Source organism: Helobdella robusta (genome assembly GCF_000326865.2).
Source record: "Helobdella robusta unplaced genomic scaffold HELROscaffold_67, whole genome shotgun sequence".
Classification (NCBI taxonomy): Eukaryota; Metazoa; Annelida; class Clitellata; order Rhynchobdellida; family Glossiphoniidae; genus Helobdella; species Helobdella robusta.
In genome coordinates this window covers 129,514-149,765 of record NW_008705379.1, presented here as the reverse complement: position 1 = coordinate 149,765, position 20,252 = coordinate 129,514, and the positions used below count along the sequence as shown (strand labels likewise).

Genomic DNA, 20,252 nt, shown 5'->3' with positions numbered 1-20,252 from the left:
TCTTTCTACACAAAATATTATCATAGGAATTGAACTCTAGCACCTCTTGAGCCTTAAACTTTGACCGGGAAGCTTTGGGGTCAAATAAAATAACCATTGCGGGTCATGCATTATTGTTATTTCTTTACTATTTAGAACTTTTAGTAACAATTTATGGCGTCATGAATGAATGTATGACGTCACAGAGCTGTCCTTTTTCCGGTATAACTAATAACGGATTAAGCAGCTCCAGTGTGTGGTATAGTTATTGTTCATGGTATAATAATTATCCTTTAGTTGAAGAGTCTTTTATATGAAAATATGTACGCATGTACTTTTTGCCATCATTATTAACAATTCGTTCGTCTGAAATCCATTTTTCTTAAATTTTTAAAATGCCGAAAATAATAATTCGTCTCTGTCGCCGTCAACCGCTGCTAGCATCTAATTACCATTTAGCAAAAAAAAATCAAAAATTAAAAGTTACAAGTTGAGCAGGCTCATTATTAATGATAATAATAATAATAATAATAATAATAATTTTTCAAAATGATTCTATATCAACTAATGCAAATCGATTTTCGATTGTTCTAAAAGTAGACCAAATATTGAAAAAAATGTGCATAATATTATTATGTACGTGTTGTGTGTTTGTGTTTGTTTTGTGTGTGTGTGGTGTGTGTGTGTGTTGTGTGTGTATAATGAATGATTCATGATTCATGATAATATTAATAATAAATAATAAAAATGAAGTTAATATAATTGCAGTATATACTTGAATTATCATTATTATTACTATCTATTATTATTATTTATTATTTTATTATTATTTATAATTATGTTTGTTATACCCTAAAATTAGTGCTCCTATTTTCTTAACCTCGTATTCCTCTCCGTTGTTGGCTTAACTAGTGGTTGAAAACTGTAAAAAAAAATAGAGGTTTATTAGTCGCAATCACACACGCAACAAAAATAAATTTTCATAATTATTCTTTTTATTCGTACTAATAATAAAATGATTATCACATCGGTAGTAATTGTAGTAGCAGCAGTAGCAGTAGAAGTAGTTAACCTAGCATAAGTGTGAAAGATGGGTTAAAACTATGATAGAAAAACCCATTCACGTATCGAAAAAGGGTTTCATAGGATCGATCAAAAAATTGCTACTTTCATTTTTTCAAATTCTACTTCTACTACTACTACTACCTACTACTACTACTACTACTACCTACTACTACTACTACTACCTACTACTACTACTACTACTGATACTACTACTACTACTGATACTACTACTACTACTACTGATACTACTAATACTAATACTACTAATACTACTTCTTCTACTATTACTACTACTACTACTACTTCTACTACTACTACTACTGCTGCTACTATTACTACTACTACTACTGCTACTCCTACTACTACTGCTACTTCTACTACTACTTTTACTACTGCAGTAGTAGTAGTAGTAGTAGGTAGTAGTAGTAGTAGAAGTAGAATTTGAAAAAATGAAAGTTATTTAGAAAATAATAAATCTAACATATTACTATCATCTTGGGCTACCGGTGCCACAACTTCTTCAGTGGCGGCCTCTTTCTTGCGCTTCCTTTCATAGAAGACGATGATCGTCAGCAGGACGACGAACTCGATGATAATGCCGATAAGCGGGTATATAAATGCATATTTGCCTGGCAAAAAAGTGGAGTTAAATTTGGAAAAGTGATTTTATAGCCTCTCTTTCGTTTGAGAACGAAAGAGGTAATAATCACATCGGTTTAAATCAAGTTTGTATGCTAAGTATAAGTAGAATTTTATCATTTTAAGAAAAAATCTTGTTAGAAAAACGAAAAATCTGAATCAAATGTGTACCTTTCACTCTCAGCAAGACCATGGATCTTGATTTAAGCGCTACGGAGTCATTGACGTAAGCTATTGCCTCGCATATGTAAATGTCCCTATCAGACATTTGCACATCAGTTATTATTAGCGTGGAGTTAATCATTTGGAATTTCCCAGAGCTAAATTTAGACTTTTTGTTTGAGGTCATTTGTGGGTCGTCATCACGGTCGTCATTATCTTTATCTTCATCGTAATCGGAACTCATATCGCGGTCTGCATCGTCGTCGTCTTCTTCGCCGTCAGCATCGTTGTCATAATCGTTGTCTAAAATTTCATACGGAGTTGAATAGTAAATTCTCTGGTGTCTGTTCTTCGATATTGACGAATTGTCACTTCGTAACCAGCTGATGACGGGGGTTGGCCAGCCGAAGACAACGCAAACAACTTCGACTTGGCTGCCCTCCGACGAAGAAATGGATCGATCCAAAATGCGAACGTTAGGAGGAGCTGAATTTTGTGTTTGATGATTTTTAAATCATTTTAAATCAAACTGTCAATCGTTGTTGGCGAGTTAGCTCAGAAGGTAAAAGCGCTAAGATTCGCTTCGTTGGTATTGTGCGCTGATCTTGTTCAAATGCAGTTTGTTCACAGCTTAAAAAGTACTACACGTCTTGTGGTTGTGGATGGCTGGTTGGTAGGTTAGTTCAAATGTGTGTGTGTACGTCGTGTGGTGTGGTGTGGGTGTTCACACAAACGTGAGGATGCTACTGCCTTGTTTCTTAATTTAAAACTAAGTAGAACAGGATTTCGTATAAACTTGGCTCCACGATAAATTATGAATGATAGTTAGCCATGGACCAAATTAATTGCATGGTGTATCAATCAACATTAATTCAATAGTTGAACAAACCAAAGAGTTGAACCGTCTGGTTGAACCATATTGGACCAAACCTCATGCTACACGTATACAAACCCGAATCTTGGTCATCTTCAATATTTATAATTTCATTTTCGATGTTCAATTTCATAAAAATTTATTGAGAAAAATATCGAGAACATTATGAAATAAATACTGACGATGTCGTTTTTTTGTCACAATTGTCGGGAAGAACACAAAGATACAGTGTTTTAACAAGTACGTACTTGTTCTTTTAATGGTCAGAGTTGTATAGAAATCGCTGGAGTCGATTCGTAGTGAGGTATTGATGATGTATTTATTGTGACTATCATCTATATTTATGATTTTTTCATTTCTTCTCCATTCCACTTCCGGGTAGCTTCTTGTATCGGAATGTAGCACACATCCCAGGACTGTTTGATTCCCAGTGCCTTGCGAAATCCCGTTCAGTGCCGTAACTGCATTTGAGGAAAGTTATAGATTGATTTTTTAAACACTCTTTTTAGTGTTTTCGAGGTATCAACCACGACAGGCACCAACCAACCAATCAAACTTATTTCAAATGGATGATAGAAAGTATCAAAAAATGTCAAATTACTTCTAAAAATGTTGACATCAACAGCATAGGAACGTTGGAGATTGTTTAAAACTTCGCATTTATAAGAGCCGGCGTCATCTTCGGTGACATTTTCTTTGATCAGCGTGTTAATGAACCTACCGTCTTTACTGTAGGATTTCAAAATAAATCCCTCGTGAACTTTTTCATACTTATTATCGTCAGTGTAAATTTCATTCTCCTCGTCGAGTTTCCTTTTGGATGTGTGTCTCAGCCAAGCCGTTCTGAAGTTACCATTTTGTTCGCACGTGAGTTTCAACTGGTCTCCCACTTTAAGATACACTGGCTCCATCGGTAGGTTTGTTATCATCGTTCGAGCTGTACGTGAGTTATTAGAAGTTGATTAACATTTTTGTGACTTTGTTTAGTGAAAATCGAGCAATTTTTAGAAAAATGGGATAGACTGTGAAATGATAATAAGTTGCATAATTTTATTTATTTTATTTGTTAATTTAAAAAAAAAATAAGTTGAATTTTAAAAAAAAAAAAAAAACATAGCCGACCAAGCAAGCCTTCGATATGAAACACGAAATTTAGCAGGAGGAGGATTGAAATTGTCAGTGAGATAATCATTTCTCGTCAGCAGTTTTCATCAAATTTTGACGATGATGATGTTAATGTGATGACATTATCAGTAGTTGTGAACAAGGATAATATGATTATTCTTATTATTATGCATATTACATAATAATAATAATAATAAACAGCAGATGAATATTGATAAATCTGAAAAAATTGAAGTAAAAATGTTATCAATTACGAAATTAATAAAAACCAAAACTACCCACACACCTTCTAGTTTGCTCGTTACCGACAAGAAATCTATAATCCCAGTAAGTAATTCATACAAATCTCACTACATTATCATTGGTATGGTGACAAGTGGACTTTTTCTTAAACATTTTTGGCGGTCTAATAACAAATCGAAAATACTAATTCTATACAAAATACCAATTCTTGATAATACTATTCGTAGAAAAGGGCGAATAACCGAGGCAATGTTTCACAATCAAACGGAAATATATGTTTTCAGCGTGCATTTTGTCGTGTTAGTTTAGTTAAACGCTTCTGTAAATTATCGCGAATACATGAATAAATATAATAAACGTGTCAATTAAATAGATATGTCTGTATGTATGTGCGTGTTTTGTATGTATGTGTATGTGTGTTTTTGTATGTATGTACGTATGTATATGTGTATGTTCTACGTACGTATGTATGCGTGTGTATATGCGTATGTAGATAATGAGATGCTGATGGCAACGCTGCTTTGCATTACGCGCACGCATATGCACGTATATAATACGTATTGTATATATTGTATGTGTGTATGTATGTATGTGTGTTTTGTATGGTATATATTGTATTGCATAATTCTTAGGTTGTATATTTATTGAAAGTAGAGTGTAGCTAAGTGTTGCGTATATAAACGCATCTACGTATGCGTTTATCTATATACATTTTGTATACATGTGATGAAATATGTATACATGTGTATATATACACATGTGTGTTTGTCATTTATCTAGAAACAATAACCAATGAAACGTTTTAAGTTTGTTTGTCCTTTTATGTTTGTTTGCCCGGCTGCTTTCATGTATATGTATGTGTATGTGTGTGTGTGTGGGTGTGTGTGTATGTGTGTGTGTACATTTGTTGTTTCTATATATGTAATTATGTATATATGCAGGGCTGAATGGATTTTGTTTGATATAAAACTGAATTTTGTAATTAAAATTTATGGCATTTCTGATATTCCCTTCATGCGTTCATGTCATACAATGCTTTTTCAAATTCAAAATGCGTGTGTATGTATTCGCTAATATGATTAGTTTTATTCAAGAGTTGTCTGTAATATGCCTTTTTATAACAGTGTTGCATGTATGCATTTTTATTATTCTCACGATTTTAAAATTTAGTCTTACAAAAGTGAAGTTTGAGGGAAAATTTAGGTTCATGTGAATAATAATCGTCGCAAAATATAACAATTATAGCTATAATAATAAATAAATTGTTAAAAATTGAAATGAGTTTTTGTAAACAGATTGAAACAGTAAATAAATTGAAACAGATTATTTGCACCATTAGCACAAACTGAGACAACTACTACATGCCCCCATCACAAAATAAAAAAAGTTCGTGATGAAGTTACCATTGAAATTATTCACAATCTTTTCCCACCGTTCCGTCGTCTTCATCATCAGAATTATGGTAAACAAAATGGCCGCTAGCGACGTTGTCGAACAAAGGCAGGATATAAATCATCAAAATCAGCAACAAAATCAACAGAATCATCAAGAAATTATTGATGCACTAACCAGAGAAGCTGAGCAACTGAAGGCCAAATTAGAGGAAGAAAGATCGAAATTAAGCGATGTTGATCGTTAGTGTTTTGTTTTTTTTTCGGTATTTTGTGTTGATCTTTTTCTTTTGGGGAGATTTGTAATTGTTTTTTGCAGTATTTCGTGAATAAAAATGAAGTTTTTGAGAAAAATTTTGTAGAGTAGTTGTTTTACTTTAATAATTTCAGTCTCATTGTCTTTTGTTTAGTTTTAAAATGGCTTTTTTTATTAAAAATTTATTGTTTTATAATATTTTTCTTTAATAATTTTAGTTGCATCAGTAGCACAGAGATTGGATAGTTTAACAAACTTCACAATGAAACCTCGAAAAATTTTGAAAGGCCATCTTGGGAAAGTACTCTGCATGGATTGGTGTACAGACAAGAGGCATGTAGTAAGCTCATCACAAGTTAGGAAAATTATTTTGAATGTTTTATGTGTGTATGTATGTGTAGATCTCTGTGTATATGTGTTTGTTTTTGTGGATCTATGTGTTGTGTATGTATGTCTGTGTAGACTGTAGACCTGTGAGTTAATATATGTAGGTTTGTGTTTGTTTATTTGTGCAAATATGTATGCTATTATGTATACTATAGATAGAGATGTTTAAAAGTTTTCTGTATTTGTTTAATTATCACTAATTTGAGGAAAAACATGATTTTTTAAATTAAAATTTATTTTAACATGTTTTTTCAATATATTTAAAAATTAGGATGGCAAAATGCTTATATGGGATGCATTTACAACCAATAAAGTAAGGGAATCAAAATGTACATTTTTAAAAAAGGAGTGTGCCAATATTTTTAAAATCACTTTTCAAAAGTCAATCCTTAAGTTTTTTCACTGTATGAGTTCTCAAAAAAGATTATTAAATTCATTTTAATGAAATTTCTTTTTGAAATATTTTTCCATCACCAAGGAGCATGCAATAACGATGCCGACAACGTGGGTAATGGCTTGTGCGTATGGGCCTTCTGGGACTGTTGTGGCTTGCGGGTTTGTGTCTGTTCTGTGTGTGTATGTATGTGTGTGTGTGTGTGCGTTAGGGTTAGGGTTATTCATAATATATTAAGTTAATGTTTAATGAATAAATTATGCTAATTAAACAGAGGCTTAGACAACAAATGCACACTCTACCCACTCAGTTTGGATGAGGACCCAGCTAGTAAAAAAAAAGTTATTGCAACTCATACAAGCTACCTCTCCTGTTGTAAATTTACCAATTCAGATCAACAGGTTGGTCACCTGGCCGGTTGGCTGATTGGTTGGTTGATTGATCTTTTCAGAGATTGTAAATTTAGATCTCTTCAAATCTAGAAATATCTCTGAAAAATAATCGTCCAAAAAATTGAAAAAAACCTAGATATTGACAGGCAGTGGGGATAGTACCTGTTGTCTTTGGGATGTGGAAAGTGGCCAGATGATGCAGAGCTTCATAGGACATACTGGTCTGTCCAATCTTTTACTAACTTTTTCCCATTCCAATGTGCATACATGTTAATGAACCTATAAAACATGATACTATCTATTATGATTATACATACATCGCATTGCTATAAATGTATCTTAATATGCTTACGTAAAAAAAAGTTATTGACTGCATGTTTTATTTTTTTTTGTTTTCTAACATCATCTTTCTTCTGAAACATATGCACAAAGGCACATATGTCCATAAACATGGACATACACATAAACACACACCCAGACAAATGAACATGCCTACATACACAAACCTACATGAACACATTTCTTCAATAGGTGACGTAATGAGTCTAGATTTATCTCCATCAGAATCTGGAAACACCTTCGTGTCAGGGGTATGTTTTTTATTCTCTTTTTTTTCATCATTACAATTTGTACCATCAAAACCATACCATCACCACCCTGATAAATGCCAGAGTTGTGACAAAACAGTAATGGTCTGGGATATGCGTACGGGGCAGTGTGTGCAGGCCTTCGAGGGGCATGAGTCAGATGTCAACAGTGTCAGGTTCTACCCTAGTGGGGATGCCGTGGCCACAGGCTCTGATGATGCTACAGTTGGTTTATGTGTGTGTGTGTGCGTATGTGTGTGTGTGTATATCTTTGTGAATGTATGTTTATACACACATCTCTCTACATCTTTTCATACATCTGTACTTACAAATGTACATGAATGCATGCGTAAAACTTACATACAGACTCACATCTATATGCCTATACTATTACGCACACACACGTACACACACACACACACACAAGAATATACATACGTACATTGAGGCATATATATATACACGTACCATACGTATACAATACCTGCACATACACTTATGTACATAAATATCAACACGCAGTGTCGATTATTTGACTTGAGAGCTGATCGAGAGGTGTGCAGGTACAGAAAGGATAGCATCATTTTTGGCTGCAATGCAGTTGATTTTTCGCTAAGTGGTTAGCTGGTTGATCAATTTCGTCGTTGTTGTTGCTGTTGTTGTTGTTGCTGATGTTGTTGTTGTTGCTGTTGTTGTTAACGCGTTGGTAGTATCTTGATTCTTTTGATAACTCTGATGATTAGGTCGTTTGCTGTTTGGCGGTTACAATGACTACGTGGTGAATGTCTGGGATGCCCTAAAAGCCACACGTGTCGTCATGTTGTATGGCCATGAGAATAGGGTCAGTTGTCTCAATGTCTCCCCAGATGGCACTGCGCTATGCACTGGTAGCTGGGATTTCACGCTTAAGGTTTGTATGTTTTGTTTGTATGTTTTGTTTGTGTGTACATAGGTGGGTATATGTGGGAGTAGTAAGAGTGTATTTGTTTGTTTGTTTGTATGTATGTGTATATGTATTTGTAAGTAAATTATGTATGTATTTAACTTCATTCATTTTTAGTTTTATGGTGGATAAAAAAAACTTTAAACAGGTCTGGGCATGATCATGGCAATGATTATCAAATAAATGGATCCGTCATCTTCCCCATACTCTTCCTCGTCATCATCATCTCCATCCTCTTCTCCTCCTTCTCATCATCTCTATCCTTTTTCAGCTCCTGCTCCTTCTTCTTTTCATCATCATCATCATCATCATCTTTATTATCATCATATTCACCATCTACATAATCAAATCATAATAATAGATTTCATTTCTCTCGTGGCTTTTATTATTATTATTATTATTATTATTATTATAACTATGTATATATGTATATTGTTTAAATGCCAAAAATTATTTTCTTTTCGTGAATGTATTTTAATGATGATAACACCGAATAGGTGATGTAGTGATATGCCCTAGGATAAATAATAGTAATATAACCATTACAATATCATCATCATCATTATTACTATTATTATTATTGTTATTATTATTTATTTATTATTATATTATTTATTTGCCTCACTTACAATTTGTGAAAACATTTTTTTTTCCTTTTTAAGTCGGTATCATTGTCCTATAAAGTCAATCTATCTACATCAAATCTTCTTCATTTTATGTTGTTAAGTTTGTTTTGTTAGAAGAACCTATCATTTGTTTGCATGTGTGTGTGTGTGTGTGTGTGTGTGTGTTTTTGTATGTGTACGTGTATGTGTGCGTGTGTATGGAAGCCTGTGTGTAATCATTTTATATCGTTTTATTCTTTTGTTTGATAACTTTTTACTAGGCTAATTTCTGCTAGCTAATGTTAAGTAAGTAAGGGAGCATTATTTTAAAATCTCCTTGCATGTTTAATACAATATTAGATAACACGAGGTACACAATGTACAATACAAAGTACACAATAAACAATACAATTACTTCTATTGATTTCTTTACTCTTTTTTGTTTTATCGATATTTATTTTTGATTTTTATCGGTTATGACGTTTAATTTATGGTAAGTTATGTATAATATTATTTATTAATAATGTCAAATTATATTTATTTAATTGTTATTTTAAAATCTCATATTGTATTGTGCTATTTACCTAGTCAGGCTGTTAAGTTAAGTTTTAATTGAAACTCGTTTGTTTCGCTTTCCTTGTTTGTTTGTTTGTTCGTTCTTTTGTTTGTGCGTTCGTTCGTTCATTTGCTTGTTTGTTTAGTTACCCGACACTCCTGTTATAATGAAATGATATTCCATTTTTATTTGATTGTTTTAGGCACATGCGTTATTGTTGTTCTTTCATTTAATTTATTTTTAAATGTTTATATTTTATTTATTTTTAAATTTTCTGTATATTTTACCATTGTTAAATTTTTCAAACCCATCTGCAGTTATTTGTACTTGGACATTTTGAAGGATCACGTTTCCTTTCTTTATTTTTCATTATCAATTTTAATAAAATCAACTACAACTTTGAAACCCTTGTCAGTCTTCCCTCAATGACATGTTTAACTCAACAGTCTAATTCAGCTGAAGCACATGATTTAGTGGCTCGTGTGTTTTAAACGGTAGCCTGCTTACCAGGATCAAATCCTTTTCAAAACCAAAAATAAGCCAATTTGGCAATTGGTCAATATTAAACATTAAAATGTAGCTTATAAGCACGATGAATTTGCGAATTAATGCGTTGTTTCAATCAATTCCTTCACAATAACGACATGGGCAGGTTCAACTCTTACATTGTCATTTTATCAAATGCAGCGGCTCACTATTAATTGTCATTTCAACCTTAAATCGAAGTTTACTTTTAACACGTTTCTGTTTTTATTTGTGCATCATTCAAGATCGGAAAAGTTATTTAAAATGTTTGATACTGCAAAATCAGAGCCGGACGAGTTTGATTCGGAATTAAATACGAACGATGCAGGTCCGGATGAAAATTTGGACGTCCCAAGCAAATATGCCTGGACGGATATCACTGAGCAATTCAAAACTGCTTGCAAGTCACTGAAACTTGGAGAGCTTTGGCATGACAGCCAGTCAGTGATGAACAATTTAACTGAATTAATTATTAATTAATTAATTATACATTAAATCAATTTTAAATATTTTAATAAAGTTAAACTGTTATAACTAAAAAAAGATTTGGTTTGACAGCTTTGCATCCATATGAGTATGGTATAAGTATGAATATGAATAAAAGAAAAATGTTTCAATTTTAAAATTTTCCAAATGAAAAATTATTTAAAAAAATTATTATCTTACTTCCAGTTTCAGTCTGATGGAGGGCATGTCGGCCATTGAGATGATGGATCCAAAGATGGATGCAGGCATGCTATGCAATCAGTCTAAGAGAAAATTAATTTCACTGCGACAAGCTATCAAGGTAGAAACATGGATAAATACTTGTATTTTGATGAAGTCATTACATTTTTTCATTATTTAAAAAAACTTAGAGCTATATAAATTTCAATTTTTAGGATGGAGAGATAAAAATAGAAAATCTGACAGCAGAAGCATTAATTGGAATCATTGATGACACTTTGGCCTGCTTTGTAAGGGCCTGCTAATTGAATGATTGAATGAATGATTGATTGGTTGATTGATTGGTTGATTGGTTGATTGGTTAGGTTACATGGATAGAAGGACACTCATTAGCCCAGACGGTATTCATAAATTTGTACCTCCACGATCCAGCCCTGATCAACGACCCGACTTTGAAGTCATTTTCGACAGCCATTCTGAAAATTGTTGATGATGTCAGAGATAAGATAACCCGAGTTAGCGTCTACGAAGAGGTTAGGTCAGGGTGCCAACCAACCAATCAATCAATCAACAACCAATCAATCACTTGATCAAACAATCAATTACTCACTCAGTCACCATCTATTAAAAAAAACCAAAGGATTTATAACTCGTCTGCTACTTTTCTACCAACTATTGACAAAAACCATCAGTATCCTAATCAACCCTAAACAATCAACCATCTGGTCAACCAATCAGTCAGCCGTCGAATCAGTCAATCAACTAATCAATCAATCAATCGCCAGGAGGACTTCCAATCAATGTCTTATAACTTCAATATGGCTGACGAGGTTGCCGACCAGTTTGTCTTATCGATGTTGAGAGATGTTGAAGAGGACTATAATAAAGTCGTCAAGGTGTGTGTGTGCGTGCGTGTATGTGTGTTTGTGTGCGTTCGTGTATGTGTGTGTGTGTGTGCGTGCGTGCGTGTATGTATGTGTGTGTACGCACGTGTTTTTAATGATTGCATACACTTTTTAGATTGAAAATGCTCTATACCAATTCTTTCATGTCTCTGTTTGAATTAAAAAGTACAAAAGTATTAATTAGTATTTGTTTTAGTAGTGGTACATATGTTTGACTGATGAATGAATGAATGAATGAATGAATGAATGAACGAACGAATAAATGAACGAATGAACGAATGGTTGATTGATTAAATAAATTAGTAAATTAAATTGATATTATTTTAAGATTTATTCTCTCTCTCTCTCCACAGAGCACAAGATCCAGAACAGGCGTTGAGCAAACTCAAGATGACATTAATAAGGTACCATCAACATTACTACCATCATCATCACTTTCGCCATCATCATCATCATCATCAGATTTCTCCATCATCATCATTACTTCTGCCATCATCATCATCGTCGTCAGATTTTTATGATACGAATGATATTGATGATGATAGAGTAGACAAAAACGACAATAACGAATATAATGATGTCACAATGACGTCATATCTAATTCATTCATGTAGAATACAGTTTCACAAGCACTAGCCTCTCGTCTAAAGTTCACAAGATTGTTTTATTCACTGATGCTGATGTTTAACAGAGAGAAAGTTAGTGAATTAGGATTATTTGTTCTTTGCTCGTTGGGGATTTGTTTGTTCTTTGTTTGTTGGGTGTTTTTTTAATCTTTGTTATCTTGATTAAATTTTTTCGCTTGTGGATTATATATTAGTTGGGTTATTTGGATTTAATAATAATAGTTTATTGTTGTGGGTTGTATGTTTTTCTTTTGCATTCTGCTAATGTGATAATATTCTCTGGGATGATTCTGCTTGTTGTTATGATTCGTTGTCTATGTTATCACCATTTCCATTGTTATTTTTCCAAACTTCTCAGAGTGGTGGCATGGCAGATGGCGAGAAACTCTTGAAACAGATGAGCGAGCTGTTGGCTACCATCAAGTCAACTCTCCATCTCGGGTCTTATGCCTCACAACAACAACATCATCAACATGAAACGCAGCCACAACAACAACAAAACTCGTCACTTCAGCAGCAGCAGCAGCTGCAGCAAAACTCATCACACTCTCACACTCAGCAGCAACACACTTCACCATCCCAACGAAGTTTTGCCCCAGGTTTCGAGCCAATGGCGAATCAGCGTTTGCTACCCCCTACCTTTCCGAGACTGGTTTTAATCAGGTCGAGATCAGAGTCGGTAGAATATTTCCAGCAACTCGTCTTGCAACTGCAGCATATTATCTCCGTTGCATCACTCAATAATTTCCACGAGATTATTGTATGTCATTGTTGATGTTGTCGTTGTTGTTCATGTTGTTGTAGTTGTTGTTGTTGTCGTTGTTGTTCATGTTGTTGTAGTTGTTGTTGTTGTTCATGTTGTCGTTGTTGTTGTTGTCGTTGTTGTTGTTGTCGTTGTTGTTCATGTTGTTGTAGTTGTTGTTGTTGTTCATGTTGTCGTTGTTGTTGTTGTCGTTGTTGTTCATGTTGTTGTAGTTGTTGTTGTTGTTCATGTTGTCGTTGTTGTTCATGTTGTTGTAGTTGTTGTTGTTCATGTTGTCGTTGTTGTTGTTGTTGTGACGGTGCGATGTTGCTTGTTTTTAGTTTTTGGGGTATGTATGTCTGCTGTATGTGGACTGATACATTTGTATTGCACTTTTCTGCTTTTAAATTGCTCAATTCCGTGCTAATTTGCTTGCAGTTGGTATAATTTTTTACTGATTTGCATATAATTAGCTTAATATGTTAAATGTAATTGTAATTAATAATTATTTTGATAGGATTTCTGTTTGGAGTTCAGTAAGCCATCCCCATGTTTGCTCTCCAGATCCATTCTGCAAGTTGGACTTCTGTCATGTTGATTAGGATTCATTCATTCATTCATTCATTCATCATTATCATCGTCGCCACTATTATCCCGGCTAATATCATCATCAGCACCAAACCAATATCATCGTGATCATCATCATTCAATCAGTTGATGATTCTACCAATAAACAAGCGGATCTTTGGAGAGGTGGTCATGGACATCATCAGAGAAACTATCAGATCATTCTGTGCGCCGCCTGCTCTTATTAAGGGGTTTGTTGTGGTTGCAGTGGTTGCTGCTGCTGCTGCTGCTGTTAACGATTGCGATGTATCATTTAGTCGATCGATCAATCATCCAGCCAACCAATCAATCATCTAACCAATCAATCAATCATCCAGCCAACCAACAATTCAATCAATCATTCAACCAATCAATCAATCATCCAACGAACCAATCAATCAATCAATCATACAACCAACCAACTAATCAATCGTCAAACTAACCAACAAATGCAGCAACCCACTCTATAACAACTGCCAACTGAAAGAATGTGTGGACACGTTTTTGGTGCACTGCGTTCGCCCCATCATCAACATCGTACAGACCACGGGGCACAACAGGGCTCGTATGCGAGACAGGTGGGCCAGGGTGGCTGAAGATTTGGCCCTCTTACAGGAAGAGGTAGAGTGATTGGTTGGTTGATAGATTGATTGGCTGGTTGGTTGATTGATTGGCTGGTTGGTTGATTGATTGGCTGGTTGGTTGGTTGATTGATTGATTGTTTGATTTGCTGGTTGGTTAGCTGGTTGGTTGGTTGGATGATTGATTGATTCATTCTTTAACTTTTTCGTTTGTTCATTTATTCATTCGTTCATTTGTCTGTTTGTTTTTGTCTGTATCACACTATGTTTTAATTAACATAAATCTAAAATTTTGGTTTTCTACATAGTAAAAAACAAAAAATATCTTTCCCTATAATTAGGCGGAGAAATTAGATTCATATATGCAGACTTTAATGATGAAGATGGATACGAATTATAGAGTGGGTTCCTATTTTGGTACCTGGGTCCTTTACCTTACTTTACGTGTTATGATTCTTTACGTAACATCCGGTCTGGAGTTAGAACTGTATTCGCCACACGAGTATAATTATGTGTTTTGGTTAGTTTGTGTGTATGTATGTGTAAGTGTGTGTTTGTTTATGTGTGTGTATATGTGTGTTTGTATTTGTATGTGTGTTTGCGCGCGTGTGTGAGTGTGTGTGCCGTTATTAAGGCTATCATCTTTATCACACTTATTATCACATGTCTGTGTTTATATGCGTAAAAAAATTTGTGTGCTTGTCTCTCTCGTCGTTCGTTGTTATCATCAGTATTCACACACACTTACACACACAGACACACACACGCACACGCACACACACACACACACAGGTACTTGAGTGAGGGCCTGTACAATTGGTTGACGTCGACAATAAGCAGAGCTGAAGTTTATGCACATGAAGCCGAATCAATGACTTCTGCCGCCAATAATGCCAATAATAGTGGTCAGTTTTTATTATTTTTATTATTCTTCTTATTATTATTATTATCTATTATTATTAATTTTATTATTTATTATTATTATTTGTAAGGAAAGGGAACGAAAAAGACGAAGAAGAGTAAGAAGAAGGTGAAGCTGCCCAGCAATGAACTTGTAGTCAGTCAGGCACTTCACTGCCTAACTGGAGGATATTATAAGGTTGGTTGATTGGTTGGTTGATTGATTGATTGGTTGATTGATTGATTGGTTGATTAATTGATTGGTTGGTTGATTGATTGGTTGATTGATTGATTGATTGGTTGATTGATTGATTGGTTGATTGATTGATTGATTGATTGATTGATTGATTGATTGATTGATTGATTGATTGATTGATTGATTGATTGATTGATTGATTGACAGTCCGTGATAGCCTTGAGAATGGACAACAAGTTGAGTCTGCCGAAATTCGATTTTGACAGCGAAGAGGTCCGATACAACCACAGATTCTCGCCGTTTGCTTTCATCATGGCTCCACCTCTGCTTCAATATCAACAATTCAAGGTAGATTGTGTTTGTGTGTGTATGTGTTTGTGAGTGTGTGTTTATGTGTGTGTGTGGTGCGCGTGTGTGTATTTTATCCATCTATCCATCCATATCTATTTTGTTTATTAATCAACCAATTGGCCATCCATCCGCTTTTTTTCATTCAAACATTTATCAATCGTCAAACCATCCATCAACCATCCAACCCACCAATCATTCAACCAACCAATCAGGAGCACACAGACGTAAAGTCATGTGACCCAGTAGCGACGTCATTGGATCTGTACAAGGGAGCTTCCAAGTGCTTCAATCAGACGAAATTACACCTCGAGTCTATCCCAAATCCAAATGAAGAGGTTATGATGATGATGATGATGACGGAGAGGTTATGATAATGATGATGATGATGACTGAGGGGTTATGATAATGATAGCGATGACGACGATGATGATGATTGTGGGATTTATAAAGATGAAGGTGATGATGGCTGATGCTAAATACTATAACAAATTATTGATAAGAAAATAATGATGTTAATGATTCAATCATCGTTATGACGTCATCATTGTCGTCGTCGTCTCTCTCCAGGTGCAGAGTTTACTGAAAGTGGCCAAAACGAACCTAGTCGTTATGAGAATACTGGAGGGTGGGCATAAAATGGACTTGAAGGTCATCGATAAGCGTTATTATTTTTATTACTATAGTTCAATTTCTGAACTCTACCCTATGATAAGAGGAGTGACGATTGCGACGGTGCAAATGATAATTATGAATTATGTTTTAATTAATTAATTTCTATAATTATTAACTAATTATTTTTAATTATAGAAATTGCCGGAGTTCAATTTCGAACATCACAAGCTCTTTCCCATTATAAAACTGACCTGATAGTGTGGACGATTTCTATGGATTTCTACACATTTTCATCTCATTATTAATTAATTAATTAATCAATTGATTAATTGATTTATTTATTATATTTGAATATATTTCTCTTTTTATAGCTAATCACAATTATTAATTTATAGTTAATTAATGATCAATTAAATTTTTTTTATAGGTTTATTTTTGTTTGTTCGTTTTCTTCTCTATAGGGAAATATCAAAAAGTTACTTCGCTAAATTCGAATAAATGACACAAAAATGATATAATTAATGCGATTAGTTAATTAAATTTAAATAAGTGTCAAAAAAATTATGAAATTAATGTTTTAATGTCTTGAAAGTATAAAAAACGAAGAGAAAAAAATACGTCAACTACAGTTTATCGCTAAGATGATTGTTATCGCTATGAGTGGTTACTACCGTGTTACACATAATTGCTGCTGTCGTTGGTGCCACTACTGCTGTTGCTGCTAATATCTAAAGTAGTAAGGGTCACCCCTGGTCTCACAAATGACCTTCCTTAACCTTTTCCTCAATTTCGACACTGGGAACGGGTTCGGCGCTTTTATAAGAGAGTAGCTACTGCGTGCGTCGTTGCTGTCGTTGTTGTGGCTGTAGTCGTCATCGTTGTAGCTGTTGTTGTAGCTATAGCTCTTGCGATCTCTAGCTGCAGATGAATAGCCGCTCAGGCCAGTGGCCATGTAGTTGGTTCTGCCAGCTGCGTAATTATCTTTCTGGACTGACGTGCCTCTCAGCCTTCTTCGGAAGTCGTCGAAGTCGCTGCTGTTACTACTGTTTGTAGCGGCTGCACTACTGCTATACGAGGTATAAAAAGTGTTGTTGTTGCTTCGAAACTTGTTGCTGCTGTTGTTGGCGTCCGAATCTTTGTAGTTCTGAGTAGTGCGCAGTATGTAGTCGCTTCTTCTACTTTCGCTGCTCACTTGTGGCGAAAATTTTCAAGAGGAAATTAAATTTTATTTAAATAATTAATGATTATGACTTGTTTGCTTTTCAAACTTGTAATAAATTTCACTTGATTAATAAATATCCTTTTTATATAACGAGTTGCCGTTCAATTTTAAGATTAAATCAAAAAAACACACACACTAGATTGTTTTCCAAATACCATATTAAATGAAAAATGTACAATTTCCACTCACTTTTCAATTGTCATCAATGACTTAAAATGACTTAATTTATTTATTTTTTTTTCTTATTTTTCCTTTCGAAACTTTTTTAACCGACAACAATTCAACAACCCCTAAATTTAATTACATACTATATATATATATATATATATATATGTTATATATATATGTTATATATATATATATATATATATACTTGATGGAGGGGATGCACGTCATATACATCAATCTTCAATTTGATAGGCGTCTTTTAGCGTTTTATGATTATTATGATTATTGTAGTAGTAGTAGTAGTAGTAGTAGTAGTAGTAGTAGTAGTAGTAGTAGTAGTAGTAATAGTAGTAGTAGTAGTAGTTGTTGTTGTAATAGTAGTAGTAGTAATAGTAGTAGTAGTAGTAATAGTAGTAGTAGTAATAGTAGTAGTAGTAGTAGAAGAAGAAGCTTTAGTTGTGGTAGTAGTGTAGTACTATTAATATTATTAGTCGAAGCAGTTGTAGTACTGTAGTAGCAGAAATATTATCTATAGTGGCAGTAACCGTTAAAAGTAGTAGTAGCTGCAATAGTAGTAGTAGTAGCAGTAGTAGTAGTAGTAGTAGTAGTAGTAGTAGTAGCAGCAGCAGCAGTAGTTATAGTAGTAGTTGTAGTGGTATAGAATTTGCTGTTGTGTGTTAATTACACTCTACAACCATTGCGAAACATACATTTTGCACGCAATTTTTTAAAATTTTTCCATTAATATTATTATTATTATTATTATTGTTATTATTATTATTGTTTATTATTATTATTATTGTTATTATTATTGTTATTGATTTGTTATGGTTGTGATCTAATCAATTTGTCTGTATAGTTATGGCAATATTCAGCTTGTTTGCAATGCAGTTGAGTTAAGATCAGATTTGTTGGCTCGTTGTTGTTATTTTAATTATCGCTATTATTATTATTGTTATTTGTTATTTGTTTCATCACTCCCGGTGTTTATCTAGTGCTCTATTTAGAGTTAAAATCTGATGATATTTTAGTGCAACGTATGTACGTTGGCGTCTGTTATAATAACATTAAAAAAGAACAATAACAACAACAAGAATCATAATAATAATAGTAATAATAATAATAATAATAACAATAATAATAACAATAATGTTAATGATGTTTATATGTGTGTGTGTGTGTCTTTAAAATTTATTTATTTTTGAATGTATGTGCGTATTCTTATGTGTTTCGCGGTATCTCTGAATGAATATACGTGTATTTTTGCCGGTATGAAAGCATACATGTGCGTGTGTGTGTGCATGCATGTATGCGTGTGTATTTGTGGAATTGAACTTTAGTAAAGTTATCTAATCGCTTGTTTCCTTTGTACGGTAGTTTGCCTAATTTCAAAGGCAAAAAATAGAAAAACAGACGTCAGCAATGGAAAGAATAAATTATTTATATTATTATTATTTATATTATTATTATTTATATTATTATTATTTATATTATTATTGTTATTTTTATTATAATTACTGACGCTGTTGTTCTTTTATTATTTTGTCTAAAAATGCTTTAGTAATATCTTTATAATTCGTATCAATCAAACCAAGACTTCATTTGACAAATTGGGAGACACACGAACACACACGCACGCACACATACACACGCACACATACAAACACACATACATTACATTCAAAGAATGTATACATAAGATGTGTGCACTTCATCTTAAAGAAAAAAATTTTGTTCATCAAGATTGCTTTAACCTTGTGTTGTTTATAAAAAAAAATTGCGAACGCATGTTTGATGTTTGTGTGCGAATTTCTCTCTCTTTCTCTCTCTCTCTCTCTGTGCATGCATGTATATGTATTTTATTCATGGATGTATGTGTATATTTGTGGATATTTGTATGTTCATATACATTGATCTATGGATATTTATATTAATGGATGTATGCGTATCTGTGCATGTGTGCGTGCCTATGTATAAGTGCCTATGTACGTCTATGTATGTTGGACGTGGGTTTGTTTTATCCACTGACGCAGTAATAGTAGTATTCATTATTCAAAAAGTGTCGTAGCTGCCAAGCCGTGAAGAAAAAATTCACCCTTCGGATTAAATCCAGATGCATTCAAATTGAAGGAAATATTCATACGCTCCGTTGAACACAAATTCTTTTAATGAGGTTTTAATTATTCTTTCATTTCCTCATTTCTTTATTTATTCATTTATCTACTTTCTTATTCCTTCATTCATTCATCTATTTATTTGAACTTGTTTGTCTATTTAAACTAACCATCTATCTATTTGGCGCGTGAAACTCAAAGCCAATCGCATCAGACTACTACCACTACTACTACTACTACTACTACCTACTACAACTACTACTACTACTACTAATAATAATAATATAATTGTAGACTCATATTATTATTATTACTATTATTCATTTTATTATTCTGAAAATGAAATAACCACAGATAGCTGGACAAAATTTTCCTAAAAACATTCTTTCTCTGAATTCTTAAATTAAGGTTAAAAAACAACAAGCAAACAAATGAATGAA

General features: G+C 33.5%; 4 protein-coding genes across 4 annotated transcripts; 2 read left to right on the top strand and 2 right to left on the bottom strand.

Moving 5' to 3' along the window:
• Positions 1 to 95: 95 nt before the first annotated feature.
• Positions 96 to 3,630, bottom strand: HELRODRAFT_194116 (hypothetical protein; the record flags this gene model as incomplete). Its single annotated transcript, XM_009030323.1, has 7 exons — positions 96 to 272; positions 344 to 901; positions 1,533 to 1,673; positions 1,855 to 2,331; positions 2,735 to 2,812; positions 2,968 to 3,180; positions 3,267 to 3,630. The coding sequence occupies 6 exons, from the start codon at positions 3,628 to 3,630 to the stop codon at positions 888 to 890; spliced, it is 1,287 nt and encodes a 428-aa protein (XP_009028571.1). The 3' UTR covers positions 96 to 272; positions 344 to 887.
• A 1,928-nt stretch (positions 3,631 to 5,558) lies between these two features.
• Positions 5,559 to 9,114, top strand: HELRODRAFT_115679 (hypothetical protein; the record flags this gene model as incomplete). The annotated part of the gene is made up of 11 exons (XM_009030322.1): positions 5,559 to 5,721; positions 5,953 to 6,089; positions 6,393 to 6,434; positions 6,600 to 6,676; positions 6,790 to 6,916; positions 7,044 to 7,128; positions 7,439 to 7,497; positions 7,579 to 7,719; positions 8,017 to 8,113; positions 8,238 to 8,404; positions 8,586 to 9,114. The coding sequence occupies 11 exons, from the start codon at positions 5,559 to 5,561 to the stop codon at positions 8,595 to 8,597; spliced, it is 1,107 nt and encodes a 368-aa protein (XP_009028570.1). The 3' UTR covers positions 8,598 to 9,114.
• Positions 9,115 to 10,367: 1,253 nt separating this feature from the next.
• On the top strand, positions 10,368 to 16,881 carry HELRODRAFT_194114 (hypothetical protein). Its single transcript, XM_009030321.1, has 18 exons — positions 10,368 to 10,563; positions 10,796 to 10,910; positions 11,005 to 11,083; positions 11,159 to 11,322; positions 11,575 to 11,685; positions 12,048 to 12,098; positions 12,309 to 12,392; positions 12,679 to 13,080; positions 13,580 to 13,639; positions 13,777 to 13,880; positions 14,124 to 14,289; positions 14,591 to 14,769; positions 15,042 to 15,154; positions 15,242 to 15,348; positions 15,553 to 15,693; positions 15,909 to 16,031; positions 16,264 to 16,344; positions 16,504 to 16,881. Exons 1-18 carry the CDS (start codon positions 10,388 to 10,390, stop codon positions 16,561 to 16,563), a joined length of 2,316 nt encoding a protein of 771 aa, XP_009028569.1. The 5' UTR covers positions 10,368 to 10,387; the 3' UTR covers positions 16,564 to 16,881.
• Positions 16,882 to 17,029: 148 nt separating this feature from the next.
• On the bottom strand, positions 17,030 to 18,396 carry HELRODRAFT_181033 (hypothetical protein; the record flags this gene model as incomplete). The annotated part of the gene is made up of 2 exons (XM_009030320.1): positions 17,030 to 17,499; positions 18,384 to 18,396. 2 exons carry the CDS (start codon positions 18,394 to 18,396, stop codon positions 17,030 to 17,032), a joined length of 483 nt encoding a protein of 160 aa, XP_009028568.1.
• Between the last annotated feature and the right edge of the window lie 1,856 nt (positions 18,397 to 20,252).

Excerpts from the sequence above, each read along its gene's own strand:
- HELRODRAFT_194114 (XM_009030321.1), top strand. The coding sequence starts at position 10,388 with ATGTTTGATACTGCAAAATCAGAGCCGGACGAGTTTGATTCGGAATTA. Across the intron at positions 11,084-11,158 it reads CACTTTGGCCTGCTTTGTAA|CATGGATAGAAGGACACTCA; the intron begins GGGCCTGCTAAT and ends TTGGTTAGGTTA. Across the intron at positions 15,155-15,241 it reads CAATAATGCCAATAATAGTG|GAAAGGGAACGAAAAAGACG; the intron begins GTCAGTTTTTAT and ends ATTATTTGTAAG.